At 42.4% G+C, this 21,669-nt stretch overlaps 1 protein-coding gene across 2 annotated transcripts in view; it reads left to right on the top strand.

Moving 5' to 3' along the window:
- PCDH15 (protocadherin related 15) overlaps positions 1-21,669 on the top strand; it is a 2,659,104-nt gene that overhangs the window by 255,536 nt on the left and 2,381,899 nt on the right. For both annotated transcript variants that reach the window (XM_073548247.1, XM_073548246.1), the window contains exon 2: positions 9,709-9,821. In XM_073548247.1, the coding sequence (XP_073404348.1) occupies positions 9,737-9,821 (85 nt within the window). In that variant the 5' untranslated portion in view covers positions 9,709-9,736. The remainder of the gene's footprint in view (positions 1-9,708; positions 9,822-21,669) is intronic.

Below are 21,669 nucleotides of genomic sequence, written 5' to 3'. Positions count from 1 at the left end.
ACCCCTTCACCCCCAAGGGTGGTTTGCACGTTCATGACCGGGCCAATTTTTACAATTCTGACCACTGTACCTTTATGAGGTCATAAGTCTGGAACGCTTCCATGGATCCCGGTGATTCTGACACTGTTTTCTCATGACATATTGTACTTCATGTTAGTGGTAAAATTTCATTCAAATAACTTGCGTTTATTTGTGAAAAAAATGGAAATTTGGCAAAAATTTTGAAAATTTCGCAATTTTCCAAGTTTGAATTTTTATGCCCTTAAATCACAGAGATACGGCACACAAAAAACTTGATAACTAACATTTCCCACATGTTTATTTTACATCAGCACAATTTTGGAACCAAAATTTTTTTTTGTTAGGAACTTATAAGGGTTAAAAGTTGACCAGCGATTTCTCATTTTTACAACACCATTTTATTTTCAGGGCCACATCACATTTGAAGTCACTTTGAGGGGTCTATATGATAGAAAATACCCAAAAGTGACACCATTCTAAAAACTGTACCCCTTAAGGTGCTCAAAACCACATTCAAGAAGTTTATTAACCCTTTAGGTGCGTCACTGGAATTTTTTTGAATATTTAAAAAAAATGAACATCTAACTTTTTTTCACAAAAAAAATAATTCAGGTTCAATTTTTTTTATTTTACCAAGGGTAACAGGAGAAATTGGATGGCAAAAGTTATTGTGCAATTTGTCCTGAGTACGCTGATACCTGATTTGTGGGGGGGAACGACTGTTTCGGCGCATGGCAGAGCTCAGAATGGAAGGAGCGCCGTCTGACTTTTTCAATGCAAAATTGGCTGGAATTCAGATCGGATGCCATGTCACGTTTGGAGAGTCCCTGATGTACCTAAACAGTGGAAACCCCCTACAAGTGACCCCATTTTGGAAACTAGACCCCCCAAGGAACTTATCTAGATATGTGGTGAGAACTTTGAACCCACAAGGGCTTTACAGAAGTTTATAACGTACAGCGGTACAATTAAAAAATCATATTTTTTCCAAAAAAATGATCTTTTCACCCCAATTTTTATTTTCCCAAGGGTAACAGGACCTTAAACGTTATTGTGCAATTTGTCCAGAGTATGCTGATACCCCACATGTGGGGGTAAACCACTATTTGGGCGCATGGCAGAGTTCGGAAGGGAAGCAGCGCCATTTGACGTTTTTGGCTGGAATTGAGATCAGACACCATGTCGCGATTGGAAAACCCCTGATGTACCAAAACAGTGGAAACCCCCCACAAATGACACCATTTTGGAAACTAGACCCCCTAAGGAACTTATCTAGATGTGTGGTGAGAACTTTGAACCCCCAAGGGCTTCACAGAAGTTTATAACATAAAGCCGTACAATTAAAAAATCATATTTTTTCCACAAAAATGATCTTTTCACCCTCAATTCTTATTTTTCCAAGGGTAACAGCACCCTAAAAGTTATTGTGCAATTTGTCCTGAGTACGCTGATACTCCACATGTGGGGGTAAACAACTATTACCCCCACATGGTGCATGGCAGAGCTCGGAAGGGAAGCAGCGCCATTTGACGTTTTTGGCTGGAATTGAGATCGGACACCATGTCGCGATTGGAAAACCCCTGATGTACCTAAACAGTGGAAACCCCCCACAAATGACACCATTTTGTAAACTAGACCACCCAAGGAACTTATCTAGATGTGTGGTGAGCACTTTGAACCCCCCAGTGCTTCACAGAAGTTTATAACGCCCGGGCGTGAAAATAAAAAATTTGTATTTTTTCCACAAACATGATCTTTTAGTCACCATTTTTTTATTTTCCCAAGGGTAACAGGAGAAATTGGACCCCAAAAGTTGTTGTCCAATTTGTCCTGAGTATGCTGATACCCCATATGTGGGAGAAAACTACTGTATGGGCACACGTCGGGGCTCGGAAGGGAAGTAGTGACGTTTTGGAATGCAGACATTGATGGAATGGTCTGCGGGTGTCATGTTGCCTTTGGAGAGCCCCTAATGTACCTAAACAGTGGTAAGCCCCCACAAATGACCCCATTTTTAAAACTAGACCCCCTAAGGAACTTATCTAGATGTGAGGTGAGCACTTTGAACCCCCAAGGGCTTCACAGACGTTTATAATGCCAGGGCATGAAAATAAAAAAATCGTATTTTTTCCACAAACATGATCAATTAGTCCCCAATTTTTTTATTTTCCCAAGGGTAACAGGAGAAATTGAACCCCAAAAGTTATTGTCCAATTTGTCCTGAGTACGCTGACAACCCATATGTGGGAGAAAACTACTGTATGGACACACGTCAGGGCTCGGAAGGGAAGTAGTGACGTTTTGGAATGCAGACATTGATGGAATGGTCTGCGGGTGTCATGTTGCCTTTGGAGAGTCCCTAATGTACCTAAACAGTGGAAACCCCAAACAAATGACCCCATTTTGAAAACTAGACCCCCTAAGGAACTTATCTAGATGTGAGGTGAGCACTTTGAACCCCCAAGGGCTTCACAGAAGTTTATAATGCCAGGGCATGAAAATAAAAAAATCGTATTTTTTCCACAAACATGATCAATTAGTCCCCAATTTTTTTATTTTCCCAAGGGTAACAGGAGAAATTGAACCCCAAAAGTTGTTGTCCAATTTGTCCTGATTTCGCTGACACCCCATATGTGGGAGAAAACTACTGTATGGACACACGTCAGGGCTCGGAAGGGAAGTAGTGTCATTTTGGAATGCAGACTTTGATGGAATGGTCTGCGGGTGTCATGTTGCCTTTGGAGAGCCCCTAATGTACCTAAACAGTGGAAACACCCACAAATGACCCCATTTTGGAAACGAGAACCCCTAAGGAACTTATCTAGATATGTGGTGAGCACTTTGAACCCCCAAGGGCTTCACAGAAGTTTATAATGCCCGGGCATGAAAATAAAAAAATCGTATTTTTTCCACAAACATGATCAATTAGTCCCCAATTTTTTTATTTTCCCAAGGGTAACAGGAGAAATTGAACCCCAAAAGATGTTGTCCAATTTGTCCTGAGTACGCTGACACCCCATATGTGGGAGAAAACTACTGTATGGACACACGTCGGGGCTCGGAAGGGAAGCAGTGACGTTTTGGAATGCAGACTTTGAGGGAATGTTCTGCGGGTGTCATGTTGCCTTTGGAGAGCCCCTAATGTACCTAAACAGTGGAAACCCCCCACAAATGACCCCATTTTGGAAACGAGACCCCCTAAGGAACTTATCTAGATGTGTGGTGAGCACTTTGAACCCCCAAGGGCTTCACAGAAGTTTATAATGCCCGGGCATGAAAATAAAAAAATCGTATTTTTTCCACAACTATGATCAATTAGTCCCCAATTTTTTCATTTTCCCAAGGGTAACAGGAGAAATTGGACCCCAAAAGTTGTTGTCCAATTTGTCATGAGTACGCTGACACTCCATATGTGGGAGAAAACTACTGTATGGACACACGTCGGGGCTCGGAAGGGAAGCAGTGACGTTTTGGAATGCAGACTTTGATGGAATGGTCTGCGGGTGTCATGTGCGTTTGGAGAGCCCCTGATGTACCTAAACTATTGAAACTCCCCACAAGTGACCCCATTTTGGACACTAGACCCCCCACGGAACTTATCTAGATGTGTGGTGAGCACTTTGAACCCCCAAGTGCTTCACAGAAGTTTATAACGCTCGGACGTGAAAATAAAAAAATCATTTTTTTCCACAAAAATGATATTTTTGCCCCCAATTTTTTATTTTCCTAAGGGTAACAGGAGAAATTGGACCCCAAAAATTGTTTTGCAATTTGTCCTGAGTAGGCTGATACCCTACATGTGGGGGTAAAACACTGTTTGGGCGCATGGCAGAGCTTGGAAGGGAAGGAGCACCATTTGACTTTTTCAACTCAGAATTGGCTGGAATTGAGATCAGACGCAATGTTGCATTTGGAGAGCCCCTGATGTGCCCAAACAGTGGAAACCCCCAATTCTAACTCCAACCCGAACCCCAACACACCCCTAACCCTAATCTCAGCCCTAACCCTAACCCTAACCCTAACCCTAGCCCTAACCCTAGCCCTAACCCTAACCCTATTGGAAAAATGGAAATAAATACATTTTTTTATTTTATTATTTTTCCCTAACTAAGGGGGTGATAACGGGGGGTTTGATTTACTATTTATGGCGTTTTTTATGTTTGGCAGCTGTCGCACGCTAAAAGACGCTTTTTATTGTAAAAATAGTTTTTGCATCACCTCATATTGAGAGCTATAATTTTTCCGTATTTTGACCCACCGAGTCATGTGAGGTCTTATTTTTTGCGGGACGAGTTGAAGTTTTTATTGGTACCATTTTCGGGCACGTGACATTTTTTGATCGCTTTTTATTCCGATTTTTGGGACGCAGAATGAACAAAAACCAGCGTTTCATGAATTTCTTTTGGGGGAGTGCGTTTACACCGTTTCGTGTGCGGTAAAATAGATAAAGCAGTTTTATTCTTCGGGTCAGTACGGTTACAGCGATACCTCGTTTAGATTTTTTTATGTTTTGTCGGTTTTATGTAATGAAAACTATTTTATATAAAAAATAATTATTTTTGCATCGCTTTATTCTGCGAGCTATAACTTTTTTATTTTTTCGCTGATGATGCTGTGTGGTGGCTCGTTTTTAGCGGGACAAGATGACGTTTTCAGCGGTACCATGGATATTTATATGCCTCTTTTTGATCGCGCGTTATTACACTTTTTATTTGGCGGTATGATAATAAATAATTATTTTTTGCTTTGTTTTTTATTTTTTAAGGGGTTTGCTAAAGGGGTTAATTAATTGGACAGTTTTATAGGGCGGGTTGTTACGGACGCGGCGATACCTAATATGTGTACTTTTATTGTTTGGGGGTTTTTTTATTTCCAAAAAATGGATTTATTTGGGGGAATATTTTTTTTTTTTTTCTAATTTATTTGGCGATTTTTTTTTAATTATTTTAACACTGTTTTTTTATTTTTTTTTAACTTTATTAAATAGTCCCAGGTGGGACATCACTGTCCTGTGACAGATCGCTGCCGTGGGGGGCTCAGGGAAGCACGGAGGGAGCCCCCTCCCTGCCGATGCTTCCCTTTAACCCCCGGTACACCGCGATCGTGTTTGATATCGGTGTGCAAGGGGTTAACGTGCCGGGGGCAGTCCGTGACCGCCCCTGACACATTGTGTCGGGTGTCAGCTGTGATAATCAGCTGACACCCGGCCGCGATCAACGGCGCTCACCACGTGGGCGCCGCTGATCGCGGTAGACGTACTATCCCGTCCATGGGCATAGGGGCCCGGGTCCCATGGACGGGATAGTACGTCTGATGTCAGAAAGGGGTTAATGAGTCAGTCACCAGAATCATACATCCATCACCTTTCACACATCTAGCAAGAATAGCCTATACTAGCGCATGGCTGAATGGCCATGCGGCCCTTTTATAGCCGTGCACTGCCGGGACCTTCCAGATCTCTTAGATGGACCAATCAGATGAGGAGAAGGACCTGAGCACATGACTCCCGACCTCCAATGGGAGATCGTCTCATGAGCATGCTCAGAGGAGCGGCAGAGAGACTTAGCCTCAGGAGTAACTTGCTGCGAAGCAGTATGTGAGGCTCTGGACTCCTGCTGTGTAGCCGCAGGAATCCGACGCCTAACAGTTATATGAAGATTTGCATAAATGGAGTCTTTAAAAATAATATGTAATAAAACGAATTCTGCAAGTGATGGACATATTTAAAATTTTCACTGGACTAAATCTTGAGATAACATTGCAACAAAGAAAATTTGAGGTTCTTGACAATAGAAACATGTCAGGAGTTGAATTTTTGGTAACAAACAGAATTATTTTTATTATTATTTGTATAAAAGTTATATACAGTAAGTATGTACTTTTAATGTAATCTTAACCATTTTTGCAGATTCTTTTTATTAATATTCCCATAATTTTCTCATAAGCATTATTTATCAGTCACTCATAAAGGGCTTGTCCACTACTAGGACAACCCCTTCTTGAGCTTAATGTTTGGCGCTGATAAAATAAAAAACTATACTCACCTCCCATGCTGGTGCCTTTCCCGTGGAGTCAACACTCACTCTTCAAGGGGCTCTCATGCAGCATTGTAACACGTGACCATGATGCCCCATTAGCACTGGCATCACTGTCCCTGCCTACGTATGGATTCAACATGAAGAGGATGTCCGTGCTGCAGCTGCTTTCTGACTTCCTCTTCATGTTAGTTCAAGAAGGAGTTGTAGTAGTATTTGCCACCCCTTTTAATGTTTACTTGAATGGAGATGAGTTGACATACCTGACAAAGTGAATAAACAGAGAACTGTTATTTTTCCTTAAGTGGTTTACTTCAAAGCCTCATTCAGTTTTTTTGATGTACAAGAAAAAATGTTTTGATCATTAATTTTAATCAGAATTTGGTCAGAGTTTCATGAGTTTTTTTTTCACTGAAGATAAAAAAGTTTACATACCCCGGCAGAATTTTTTATTTATTTGCCTTTTTTCAGAGAATATGAATAACACCAAAACTTTGTCTCCACTCATGGTTAGTGGTTGGGTGAAGCCATTTTTTGTCAGACTACTGTGTTTTCTCTTTTTAAATCATAATGACAACCCAAAACATCCAAATGACCCTGATAAAAAATTCATATACCCCATTACTTAATACCTTGTATTGCACCATTAACATCAATGACAGCTTGAAGTCTTTTGTGGTAGTTGTGGATGAGGTTCTTTATTTTCTAAGATTGTAAAGCTGCCCACTCTTCTTGGCAAAAAAAGCCTCCAGTTCCTTTAAATTCCTGGGCTGTCTAGCATGAACTGCATGCTTGAGATCTCCCCAGAGTGGCTCAATAAAATTGAGGTCAGGAGACTGAGATGGCCACTCCAGAACCTTAACTTTGTTCTGCTGTAGACAATCAAAGGTCCACTTGACCTTGTGTTTTGGATCATTGTCATGTAGAGATGTCCAAGTACTTGCCATGCACAGCTTCCAGGCTGATGATTGCAAATTTGCCTCCAGGATTTGCTGATAACCTGCTGCATTCATCTTTCCTTCAACTTTGGCAAAGTTTCATGTGACTTTTTAGCTCACACATCCCCAAAACATCAGCGATCCACCTCTGTGCTTTACAGTAGGAATGGTGCTCCTTTCATCATAGGCCTTGTTGACCTCTCTCCAAATGTAACGTTTATGGTTGTGGCCAAAATGTTCAATTTTGGTCTCATCATTCCAAATTACCTTGTTCCAGAAGTTTTGAGGCTTGTCTCTGTGCTGTTTTGCATATTGTAGGAAAGATACTTTGTGGCATTTGTGCAGTAATTGCTTTCTTCTGGCAACTCGACCATGCAGCCCATTTCTCAAGTGCCTCCTTATTGTTCATCTTGAAAGAGGCACACCTCTATTTTTCAGAGAGTTCAGTATTTCAGCTGATGTTATTTGTGGGTTTTTCTTTGCATCCCGAACAATTTTCCTTGCAGATGTGGATGAAATTTTTGTTGGTCTACCTGACTGGTTTTCTTTTTACAGAGCCCCTGATTTTCCATTTATTAATCACATTTTGAACGCTGCTGACTGGCATTATCAATTCCTAGGATATCTTTTTGTATCCCTTTCCTGTTTTATACATGTCAGCTACCTTTTCCTGTAGATCCATTGACAATTCTTTTTCTTTCCCCATGACTCACAATCTAGAAATGTCAGTGGCTGGATGAAATATGCAAGGGTCTGTCTGGATCCCAGAAACTCACTCATCTTTTATGCACTGATTACAAGCAAACAGGTTACAGGTGAGGATGTTACCTTTAGTAGCCAGTCAAACCCATTTGTGTCAACTTATGTGCATGTTATCAGGCCAAAATCTCCAGGGTATATGAACTTTTGATCAGTTTTATTTGGATGTTTTGAGTTGTCATTATGATTTAAAAAGAGAAAACACAGTAGTTTGACCATAAATGGCTTCACCCAACCTTTAACCATGAGTGGAGAAAAAGTTTTGGTGTTATCATTCATATTCTCTGAAAAAAGGCCAAGAAAGCAAAAACTCTGCTGGGGTATGTAAACTTTTGAGCACAACTGTATCTATCTATGAAAATAAAATTTGAAAAGCAGCACTAGCAAGCAGTACGTGAAAAATTGGTGCCTGACTCTGCAGACACAAACTAATCCTCAGTATAGTGTAAAAAAATAAAGACAGCACTCCTTTTTTAGAAAATAGCCCATAGAGTCTTCAGCAACATTTAGACTAAAAGACTGAGCCTTTCTCAAGCCTGGCTATTTCTATATTTCATACTTTTAAAATGTACTGTTTCATAGTAATTAAGGTTGAAGATAGACTTTGGTCCAGGAAGTTCAACACATGTTGATCCAGAAGAAGGCAAAACCCCATGGGGTAGATATTGATAGCTCCATATGAGGGTAAAAATTCCTTCCCGACTCCCAATTTGGTAAGCAAACTAGTTCTTTGGATAAAACATCTTGAATTATTTCTTAAAATTTATATGGACATGTGAATATACCTAATATACAGTATGTAGGTTTTTCTTCATATGTTATGTATGTGTAATTAAAATGTAATTTTTACTAAATAATCAAAATTTTTCATTATTTTTATAACAATGTATTTTTAACGTCCTGTTTCATGTATATTTATATTTCTTGTATAATCTGGGGCCAAAGTGGTCATAAAAGAGTTCTAAAAAATGCCACAATTTTGTTTTCTTTATCGTTATTTTTTTTTTTTTTTACTATGACTGGAACATTAATGGAAAATTCAGGAAAAACAACTCTTCTATTCTGGTTAGACCTCAAGGAGCATGTGATCAATGGGTTCAACAGAAGCATCAGATTTGCTATATGTAACCTCGAAAAGAAAAGTCAGAAGAGGTGATAGTGACTTTTTGTCTTCTCCTCAGAGTACCCGGTTGTTTCTGACAGCTGAGGACCTGACCTGCTCTTACTAGATTGCAGAAGCTGGATTGTTATAGTAACGATGTCAAAATGTGTCTCTGCAGGCTTGGAACCACCACCGCCAGAGATCAAAAGATAGTGGGCAGACGGGAAGGGGTTAAAATAGCATTCACGAGACATAGGCATAAATAGTTGTTTTAACCCCTCAATGCCATATTCTCACAGGCAAATAAATTCCGTAACAGTTATTAATACATTTCGGTGGTAAATACTCTTTACTAAACTTCACAGAGCCCATGAATGGTCTAGATAAAAATAAAGAATATTAGCTCACGTTTGTAGATCTGCCGGCGTTTCAGCCTTGGTTTTCTTTTAAGTTGCATCTGAGATTTCATGCTGATGTCTGTATCATAGAAGAGAGAGGTTTGATTTTTAGATTGATGTTTTTCTACAACTGCCATAACATTTTACAGTCAATTTTAGTACTTTGGTACCATTTTCTGAACTCCTGACACAACGTAGCATTACAGAAAGAAAAAGAAAACAAAAGTCGTTCTTTACTGCGGATTTGTTATCAGAAGACCTTCTTTTCAGGATTGCTAGAGGGCAATAAGTAAAGTCACACTGCTTATTTCTGCAGGGAAGAACTGTTACACAGTTATTGATACCAGTCAACGATGATGAACAGAATAGAAGTCTCCGCAACATGACTGCCATTGAATGAATGATGAATGAGCCTGTCATATCTTTATGTTGTTTTTTTTTCTTTTTCATTTCAGATTGGCCCCGAGTGACGTTTGACAGAAAATGATACTGAAGCTCTGGAACTGGATAACTTTTGCAATAGTGTTAGGAAACTCTTTCAAATGCAACCTGGCACAGAGTGATGAAGGTATGGAGTGTAATTCTATACTGACTTTAAGGCTGTGTGCCCACGTTGCTTTTTTTAAGCATTTCCGCATCGCTTTTAGACGCGCGTTACTGCCGCTGAAACCCTTAAGAAAAGCATCCCATATAATCATAATTGAATCCGCACATGTTATGCTAATGGTGTGTTTTTTTCCGCTGCGAAAACACTTAGCAGAAAAAAACGCAGCATGTTCATTTCCGCATACATACAATTGTATTGCAAAAACACTTAGGAAAGTGCATGCTAAAACACTTAGGCTATGTGCACACGCTGTGGTTTGTGCTGCAGTTCCGCTGCGGTTTTGGCAAAACCGCAGCGCTCATGCTGCAGATATTTCCGCGCGGTTTTGCTGCGGTTTATAAACTGCAGCATGTCAATTGTTTCTGCGGATTCTGCTGCGGTTTCACACCTTTAACATAGTAGAGGTTTGAAACCGCAGGGCAAAACCGCAGGCCAAACCACAGGAAAACCGCAGGTCACTTTACCTGCGGTTTTACCTGCGGTTCCACGGGGAAAAACCCACAGGTGATTCCGCAGTGTGTGCACATAGCCTTAACAAAAGCATCAAAAGCGCTTACAAAAGCGCTTCAAAAAACGTATGCGTTTCCCGGGAAGAGGGTGTGCGTTTCCGCTCAGGAATATTCTGCTTCAAAAAAGCAACGTGGGCACATAGCCTTAAACTTCCATATTCTTAGACTGCATATAATTTTCCACAATTTTAGAATTGGGGAATCATCTCTTGGGCCCTTGTTGGGCTGCACAGATTGCAGCAATGGTGTCTGCCCCCTAAATATATAGAATATAAAAAATCCAGAAAAACAGCACCACTCCCTAGACCTCCTCTTAGGAAGAAAGCTAAGCATTCTATCAAAGCTATTTAAGGCTACTTTCAGACATCAGTTTTTTAGCATCAAGCGCGATGCGGCGAAAAATGTAAAAGCCGGATCCAGCACCGGTTGTCACCGGATCCTGCTTTTATCCCATACACTAGCATTATCAACGCATTGCGCCTGATGGCCATGCGGCGTGTCCGGCTTTTTTGCCACATACGGCAAAAAATGCCTGTCCGGCATCTGCAAAAAACGTTCCCTGCAACGTTTTTTTTGCAGCGCCGGAACGGCTTTTTACACAGCGCATGCCCGGACACTGTGAGTGTTAACCCCACAAGTGCCCGGCAAGAGAGAGATCTCTCTCTCTCACCCGGGCACTAGTGAGAGATCTCTCTCACCGGGCACTTGTGGGCTAACACTCACAGTGTCTGGGCGAGACACTGTGAGTGTTAACCCACAAGTGCCCGGCGAGAGAGATCCCTCCCCCCATACCATTCGGCGGCTGTCTCGTCCCCGATGTATCTTCCTCCTGCGGCTCCTTTAAATCCTGTCTAAGCCGTATCAGACGCCGCATACACATCCGGTGTCACCGCTGCAGGCCGGATCCAGCGGCTCGGCTTTTCACCGCACATCGCCGGACCCCACACACCGGATGTCTGAAAGTAGCCTTAGTCCAAAAAAGGTGGCAGCACTTCCAAACTAGTGAAAAAGTTTAGCTTAGAAAAAAGACTCCTCAGAGGAGATCTCATTTATATGTATAAATACATGTGCGGTCAGTACAAAGGAAGGTTCTAAGACCATACTAAGGACCATGGGGCACTCATTACAGGTGGAAGAAATGTGATTCCAGCAGCTAAATAGGGAAGGGCTCTTTACAGTTAAAGCAGAATGCCCAACCACAAGTGGTAGTAATGGCAGATAATATAACAGCTTTTTTTAAAAGGGCTGAATGCTTTCTTTAGTACACATAACATTGTGGATTATAGTTAATTTAGTGACAAAATGTACAATTGGTGGAGAAAGGTTGAACTTGATTGACCTGGGTCTTTTTTCAACACTTGTAACTATGTAACACCAGGTTTGTTTCAATTCTCTCTATGGAGACATTCTCAGTCTAGAGAGAGTTGAAATATAGCTGGTGTTGGTGAGTACAGAATCCTTACCTTTTCACTATTTTGGATGTGCTACCTCCTTTTTTGGATTGGTACACACACACATATATATATATATATATATATATATACTGTATATCTGTATATACATATATATTTGTATATACAGTGAGTATGGAAAGTATTCAGACACCTTTAAATTTTTCAATCCTTGTTTCATTGCACCCATTTGGTAAATTCAAAAAAGTTCATTTTTTTTCTCATTAATGTACTCTCTGCACCCCATCTTTACTGGAAAAAAAAAAGAAATGTAGAAATTTTTGCAAATTTATTAAAAAAAGAAAAACTGAAATATCACATGGTCATAAACATTCAGACCCTTTACTCAGACACTCATATTTAAGTCACATGCTTTCCATTTCCTTGTGATCCTCCTTGAGATAGTTCTACTCCTTCATTGGAGTCCAGCTGTGTTTAATTAAACTGGTAGGACTTGATTTGTAAAGGGACCTACCTGTCTATATAAGACCTCACAGCTCACAGTGCATGTCAGACCAAATGAGAATCTTGAGGTCAAAAGGAAGTGGCCAAGGAGCTCAGAGACAGAATTGTGGCAAGGCACAGATCTGGACAAGGTTACAAAATAATTTCTGCAGTATTCAATGTTCCTAAGAGCACAGTGGCTTACATAATCCTTAAATGGAAGAAGTTTGGGTCCACCAGAAGTCTTCCTAAACCTGGCCGTCCAGCCATACTGGGCAATCGTGGGAGAAGAGCCTTGATGATAGAGGTAGAGAAGAACCCCAAGATCACTGTGGCTGAGCTCCACAGAAGCAGTAGGGGGATAGGAGAAAGTTCCACGGAGTCAACTATCACTGCAGCCTTCCACCAGTCAGGCCTCTATGGCAGAGTGGCCCGACGGAAGCCTCTCCTCAGTGACAGACATATGAAAGCCCACATAGAGTTTGCTAAAACACACATGAAGGACTCGCAGACTATGAGAAATAAGATTCTCTGGTCTGATAATACAAAGATAGAACTTTTTGGTGATAATTCTAAGAGGTTAGTGTGGAGAAAACAAGGTACTGCTCATCATCTGCCCAATACAAACCCAATGTCATGATCCCAGTTGAACCTGCACGTTTGGGGTTAATGTCTGGAACCAGTGCTGATGGACCTGCACTTCTGGGGTTAAATGTTATGATCTCAGTGCAGGCTCTGACCTGCACACCTGGGGCTTATTATTGTGGCCTCTCCTTGGTTCTGGGAAAGCTTTTTACAGCCTCAGGAAGCTCCAATCCCCGATAGTTATACTTTCGCCCTTGGCAGAGCGTGTTGACCCCTGAGTGTGTTTGTGCTGTGTTCTTGTTTGCCGGATACTTTGGTTTTGACTCAGTCTGCTCTCTGGATACTGCTTGCTGGATTCTGCTTGGTACCTTCTATGTCTGTTTGGCTTTGACCGCAGCCTGGCCCCGACTATCCATTCTGTCTCAGGCCTGTTTCACACTTGCTTTTTTTTGCAGCGCGTTTTTCCCGCAAAAAAACGCATTGAAAAAACGCATACAAATGCATACAAACGCTGCGTTTTTTTCAAGCATTTTATGCGCATGCAGGAAAAAAACGCAGCGTTTTTGTGCGTTTGTATGCGTTTTTTGTGCGTTTGTGTTTTTTTACAGATTTTGGAAAAAAACCCCAAAAAAGAAAAAAAAAACATTCAACAACACACAAGACCAATGGGACTTCATTGTGGGTGTGGTATGTTAATATATAGACCCTGTCTACAGTATTCTTCACATTTGCTTGATTCTTCTCGTGACCATGGATCTGCGCTGGAAGAGTTTTCACTTCAACTTGGATTTGGACATTGCGATGGCTCAGGCGTATGCAGTTGCTTGCCATGAACAAAGGAAGAGAGAGAGGGAGCGAAGACGGCAGCGGCGGCGTATGTGGATACATCCGATTGTTGAACTCCGGGAGAGCCATGGGGCATACCACACCCTCTACAGCGAGCTCCAGGCAAACCCGGAGAAATTTATAGATTATATCCGGATGTCCCAAGAAAGTTTCAGGGATTTGCTTGCTCGTGTCCAACAATCCATCCGGAGACAGGACTCACAGCTCCGTCGTGCAATTCCTCCTGAGGAACGGCTACTGGTGACATTACGGTATGTAATATTAAACCAAGGGGTGCGGTCTGATGTTTTTTTTTTAAATTTAGTATTCAAAACCTTGGGTAATTAGTTTTCGTGAATGTACTAATATTTTATTTTATAGTTTTTTAAAATAATATACATAAATATTAATTTTACTTCTTTGTCTGTTCACAGATTCCTGGCGACTGGAGAAACCCTATCTTCACTACACTTCCAGTACCGTATTGGAATCTCTACCTTGTCTGGAATTGTTGCTGACACCTGCCGGGCTCTCTGGAATGTTCTTTGTCCAGAATTTCTGCCCCTGCCCACCGCTGAAAAGTGGATGGAAATTGCTGACAAATTCTGGACAGTATGCAATTTTCCCAACTGTTTGGGAGCTGTTGATGGTAAACACATACGGATCATCAAACCCAAAAGAACGGGATCTGAGTACTATAATTACAAAAAGTACTTTTCAATAGTACTCATGGCCATTGCGGATGCCGGATGTATGTTTGTAGCAGTGGACATTGGAGCATTTGGCCGTGGTAATGACTCACAGGCTTTTAAAATCTCAGACATGGGCCGGAGGTTGTATGGCAACCAATTTAATTTCCCTATGCCATGGCCTCTTCCTCACACCGAAGCTCCGCCACTGCCCTTTGTAATGGTTGGCGATGAGGCTTTTCAAATGTGCGGAAACTTACTGAAACCCTACTCCAGCCGGGACTTGGACCACACCAAAAAAATATTTAATTACAGGCTGACCAGGGCCAGAAGAACTGTCGAGTGTGCTTTTGGGATTCTTGTCTCCAGATGGCGAATTCTGGGCACGGCCATTAATCTTAAACTTGAAACAGTCGATGAGGTGGTGAAGGCCTGTGTGGTTCTACATAACTTTGTGATGGCTAAAGAGCACCCAACCTTTGAACTGGACGATGATGCTCCTAACTAGAGTTGAGCGATACCGTCCGATACTTCAAAGTATCGTATCGGATGGTATCGGCCGATCTTTAAAAAAAGTATCGGTATCGCCGATTCCGATACCGGAAGTCCCATTCAAGTCTATGGGACTTCCGGTATCGGAATAAGAAAAACCCTTTCCTGCCCTTGTACAGCCTCTCTGGGGTCTGTACGGGCCTTTCGGGGGGCTGTGCCGGCCTGCCAGGGGGTCTGTGCAGGCTCCGGTGGTCTGTGCCGGCCTGCCAGGGGGTCTGTGCAGGCTCCGGTGGTCTGTGCCGGCCTGCAGGGGGGCTGTGCCGGCCTGCCGGTGGTCTGTGCAGGCTCCGGTGGGCTGTGCCGGCCTGCCGGGGGGCTGTGCCGGCCTGCCGGGGGGCTGTGCAGGCTTTGGGGGTCTGTGCAGGCATCGTCCGATGGGACTACAAGTCCCATCGGGCGATGCCTGCTACCATGACAGTGATTGACACATTAGCCAATGATGGGACAGTAGTAGTCCCATCATCCGGCTAATGTGTTAAATGTAAAAAAAAAAAAAAAAAATTACATGCTACATACATACAACATGCATGCTACATACATGCTACATTCATACTACATACTACATACATGCTACATTCATACTACATGCAACATACATACTACATATATACTACATACATACTACATACATGCTACATTCATACTACATAAATACTACATGCAACATACATACTACATATATACTACATACATACTACATGCATGCTGCATGCTACATACATACTACATGCTACATACATACCACATACATACTACATACATACTACATGCATGCTACATGCTACATACATAACACATATATACTACATGCATGCTACATACATACTACATGCTACATACATACCACATACATACTACATGCATGCTACATACATACTACATGCATGCTACATACATACTACATGCTACATACTACATATATACTACATGCATGCTACATACATACTACATGATACATACTACATATATACTACATGCATGCTACATACATACTACATGCTACATGCATGCTACATACATACTACATGCATGCTACATACATACTACATACATACTACATGCATGCTACATACATACTACATACTACATATATACTACATTCATGCTACATACATACTACATGATACATACTACATATATACTACATGCATGCTACATACATACTACATGCTACATACATACTACATATATACTACATGCATGCTACATACATACTACATACATACTACATGCATGCTACATACATACTACATACATACTACATGCATGCTACATACATACTGCATGCTACATACATACTACATGCTACATACATACCACATATATACTACATACATACTACATACAATACATTCATACAATACATACATAGACATACAGTACATATAACATAGAGTAACATACGAGTGTGTCCCACGACGATCTTGGGTAGAGAACTGCAGCATCAGATGATGCTGCCGTTCTCTACGGGCTGCAGGAATCCAATGACCTTCCGTCATTGGATTCCTGCAGCCCGTAGAGAACGGCAGCAACAGCTGATGCTGCAGTTCTCTACCCAAGATCGTCGTGGGACACACTCGTGGACTGCTTCGGATCGTGGGTGAGTATTTTTGTGGTTTGTTATGTTAATATTTATTCCGGAAAAGACAATGGCTTCGGGGAACAATGTGACAAGTATTGGTAAGTATGTTACTCTATGTTATATGTACTGTATGTCTATGTATGTATTGTATGAATGTATTGTATGTATGTAGTATATATGTGGTATGTATTTAGCATGTAGTATGTATGTAGTATGCATGTAGCATGCAGTATGTATGTAGCATGCATGTAGTATATATGTAGTATGTATGTAGCATGCATGTAGTATATATGTAGTATGTATGTAGCATGTATGTAGTATGTATGTGGTATGTATGTAGCATGTAGTATGTATGTAGCATGTAGTATGTATGTAGTATGTATGTAGTATGTATGTAGTATGTATGTGGTATGTATGTAGTATGCATGTAGTATGTATGTAGCATGCATGTAGTATGCATGTAGTATGTATGTAGTATGTAGCATGTATGTAGTATGTATGTGGTATGTATGTAGCATGTAGTATGTAGCATGCATGTAGTATATATGTAGTATGTATGTAGTATGTATGTGGTATGTATGTAGCATGTAGCATGTATGTAGTATGTATGTAGCATGTATGTAGTATGTATGTAGCATGTAGTATGTAGCATGCATGTAGTATATATGTAATATGTATGTAGCATGCATGTAGTATGTATGTAGCATGTAGTATGTATGTAGCATGTATGTAGTATGTATGTAGCATGTATGTAGTATGTATGTAGCATGTAGTATGTATGTAGCATGCATGTAGTATGTATGTAGTATTTTTTTTTTTTTTTTTTTAACATTTAACACATTAGCCGGATGATGGGACTACTACTGTCCCATCATTGGCTAATGTGTCAATCACTGTCATGGTAGCAGGCATCGCCCGATGGGACTTGTAGTCCCATCAGACGATGCTTGCACAGACCCCCGGACATCAGCACAGCCCCCCGGCAGGCCGGCACAGCCCCCCCGGCAGGCCGGTACAGACCCCCACAGGGTGCACAGCCCCCCGGCAGGCCGGCACAGCCCCCCGGCAGGCCGGTACAGACCCCCACAGGGTGCACAGACCACCGGCAGGCCGGCACAGCCCCCCGGCAGGCCGGTACAGACCCCGGGCAGTCCACACAGCCCCCCGGCAGGCCGGCACAGCCCCCCGGCAGGCCGGCAGAGACCCCCGGAAGGCCCGAAATGACGGCGCATCATGATGCGCACACACCGCGCATCATGATGACGTCAGTCTGTCAATCAACTTTGAACTTCCGATTCCGATGCCGAATTCCGATATTGAAAAAATATCGGAAGTCGGTATCGGAATTCCGATACAGCAAGTATCGGCCGATACCCGATACTTGCGGTATCGGAATGCTCAACACTACTCCTAACCCATTGCCTGAATTCACTCAGCACACTCTCAGGTCATCCGTTGAAGTTGGCCAAATGAGGGACCAATTTGCGGCCTACTTTATTTCTGATGTAGGACGGGTGCACTGGCAAGATGAAATGGTGTAATGTTTTTGTTTGTTTATGGTAATAAAAAACCTTATTTGATACCATTACTGAGTGCACTATATTTTTTAAAATCCAATTAAATAAAAAACTTCCCATGTATAACTGAATTTTTTGATGTTCACACACCTGGGCAGGTAAATACACATATGAGTTAAAATGCAGCATTGCTAGTCTGCGTGAAATATATTGGAACGAGCAAAGCTGCAGGCCATGAATCAGGAAACCAATTTTTTTCAAGAGAAAATTGTCAAACTAGTTGAAAAAAAAGTATGTGATTTTTTCAAAACCCAACCCTCAAAACCCAACCCCACCCAATGAAAGTCAATGGGGAATACAAGTCAGCATTGAGTGGATGAATGTAATCAGCTCAATTCCAACTTTTATTTAAAATTGTGGTAGTGTATAAATAGACAAGTTTCTAGAGTTATTACACTAGGCCTTGGAATGACTATACTAGGCCGTGGTATTTAAAATATGAGTATAGTAGGCCTTGGGCCTACTAGTATAGTCATATGTGAAATACCACGGCCTAGTATAATCATACCAAGGCCTACTGTAATAACTCGATTTTTACCAACTAGGATCTTGTTTCACGAAAAACAAACTGGTGAAACTTGACAAGTTTCAACAGTTTGTTTTTCATAAACCAGATTCTAGTTGTTAAAACTAGAGTTATTACACTAGGCCTTGGAATGACTATACTAGGCCGTGGTATTTCAAATATGAGTATAGTAGGCCTTGGGCCTACACTAGTATAGTCATGTGAAATACCACGGCCTAGTATAGTCATACCAAGGCCTACTGTAATAACTTGATTTTTACCAACTAGCATCTTGTTTCACGAAAAACAAACTGGTGAAACTTGACAAGATTCAACAGTTTGTTTTTCATAAACCAGATTCTAGTTGTTAAAACTAGAGTTATTACACTAGGCCTTGGAATGACTATACTAGGCCGTGGTATTTCAAATATGAGTATAGAAGGCCTTGGGCCTACACTAGTATAGTCATGTGAAATACCACGGCCTAGTATAGTCATACCAAGGCCTACTGTAATAACTCGATTTTTACCAACTAGCATCTTGTTTCACAAAAAACAAACTGGTGAAACTTTTTAAGAAAGAAACTTATTTTTTAGACAAGTTTCAACTTTTTGTTTTTCATGAAACCAGACCCAAGTTGGTAAAACTCGAGTTATTACACTAGGCCTTGGTATGACTATACTAGTCCGTGTTATTTCACATATGACTATACTAGGCCTTGGGTTGGTTTTTAACATGTATTTACCCATCAGTGTGTGTGAGCGGCGCAAACAACATTAATGAAACTTTGTAATGGTGAACCACAAATGTAAATTTATTTTTAATCACAAAAATAAACCACAAAATTATTTTTTCCGGCGTTTGGGGGCAGATGGTTTCAATTTGGGGGTGTGCAGGGAATATGCAACACTTGCAGTTGAAGACGGTGTTTGAGGGGAAGGGGCAACAAAACTTGTGGGGGAAGGTAGTCCAGTTAAGGGAATTAAACTAGGAACACTTGGAGGAGAGGAAATCTGTTCAGGTACATTTGTTGTAATGGCATGTCGCCGTAGGCTTGTGTGCCTGGACCGACTTTGGCCCAATGCCCGCCTTGATTGATTTCGCCTTGAACTTGGGGCAAATATTGAGTGTAGGTCCCCCGTCTGCTGGGGTGGCTGCTGCTGCTGCTGAGGTGGCTGCTGCTGCTGAGGTGGCTGCTGCTGCTGCTGAGGTGGCTGCTGCTGCTGAGGTGGCTGCTGCTGCTGCTGCTGAGGTGGCTGCTGCTGCTGCTGATGTGGCTGCTGCTGAGGTGGCTGCTGCTGAGGTGGCTGCTGCTGCTGCTGAGGTGGCTGCTGCTGCTGCTGCTCTTGGTTGGCAGTGCTCGTCCTTGCAGGAGGACTGGTGGCGGCAGTGATGGTCCAGGTTTGCGGAGTGGTGGTGGCAGGGCTACTACATGTTGTTGTAGCGGCAGGGCTGTTCCATGTTTGCCTAGTGGTGGCTGAGCTCCACGCATGCATGGGAGTGGCGGTGGTGCTCCAGACAGGAGCAGCGCTTGCCATGGTAGTGTCGGTGAAGTGACCAGCTGCACTCAGACTTGTGGTGGTGTAACGGTGGGTGTCCTGGCTTTGAATAGAGGTGTCCGTGCAGTGGTATGCAGCACAAGTCGGTAGTGAGGTGAAGCGAGTCAATGGTGGCACAGGTGGAAATGACACCACTGACTGCTGACCGTACCGATTATGCTGCATAGCCTGCAAGAAAGCATTGTTGCAGGCCTGCAGCACATTCAGCTGTTGCTCAGGACTAAGGTGTTCCGCCATGCCCTTTTCAATCTTACTAAAAAAATTGTGTGCTGGTCTGTTGAGGTCGGCCTCCAGACGGTCAAGGCGCTGTTCTACAGAATTGAAGCGGTGTTCAAAGTGGTTAAAACCACGTTCCATGAGTGCAAAACCGCTTTCAACTCTGTCGGACAGCGACTTGAGGCTGGAATTAAAGGCCTCGCTCAAATGCATAAACTCGGGCAAGACATTCCTGTCCAAGGCCCTCTGCCTCTGGCGGGTAGTGCCCGCATAACCAGTGGCAGAGACCTGGGACAGGGGAACACCTGATGGCCCAGCTTCCTGGTCACCAGCTGTGTGTGTGGCTGACCTGCAAGGTGCTTCATAGCTGTCGGATGGCTGGGACGGGTCAGAGGACGTCCGAGGAAGGACCGCTCCAGGGCCAGGTTGCAGGGTGCTGCTCCAGGTGCTGTGGAAGAAAGGAAAATCATTACTACCATGCCTTTACAAGAAGCATCAGCTGTGGATTAGAAAAACACAGATTAATAAAAATAAAAACCCAAAATTTATAATACTTACGATCTCGTGGCAAGGACCGGTCTTAGGAACTGCAACGCGTGACAGTGACGGTATCGAGTTCTGGTCCTTGACGCAGATCCACTGCGAACCTGGCCCTCAGCACGAACATCACTGTTGAAGCGGTCCTTGATCGAACGCCAACGTGTTCGGACTTTGTCCACTGTTGGGAAAAAAAAAACAGTGCCGTCAAGGACAACAGTCACTGCGGCACAATATAGCAATACAATACTCAAAGCAGTCACTGTAGAGCCCGATGACACTGTTGGGTTTCCTGCTAGAATATACCTAGCACAAAACCCAACAGTGCCGTCAAGGACAACAGTCACTGCGGCACAATATAGCAATACAATACTCAAAGCAGTCACTGTAGAGCCCGATGACACTGTTGGGTTTCCTGCTAGAATATACCTAGCACGAAACCCAACAGTGCCGTCAAGGACAACAGTCACTGCGGCACAATATAGCAATACAATACTCAAAGCAGTCACTGTAGAGCCCGATGACACTGTTGGGTTTCCTGCTAGAATATACCTAGCACGAAACCCAACAGTGCCGTCAAGGACAACAGTCACTGCGGCACAATATAGCAATACAATACTCAAAGCAGTCACTGTAGAGCCCGATGACACTGTTGGGTTTCCTGCTAGAATATACCTAGCACGAAACCCAACAGTGCCGTCAAGGACAACAGTCACTGCGGCACAATATAGCAATACAATACTCAAAGCAGTCACTGTAGAGCCCGATGACACTGTTG

This window comes from Dendrobates tinctorius, unplaced genomic scaffold, assembly GCF_039654945.1.
Source record: "Dendrobates tinctorius isolate UK_male_01 unplaced genomic scaffold, ASM3965494v1 ptg000156l, whole genome shotgun sequence".
Classification (NCBI taxonomy): Eukaryota; Metazoa; Chordata; class Amphibia; order Anura; family Dendrobatidae; genus Dendrobates; species Dendrobates tinctorius.
This window is presented reverse-complemented; position numbering and strand designations above follow the sequence as displayed.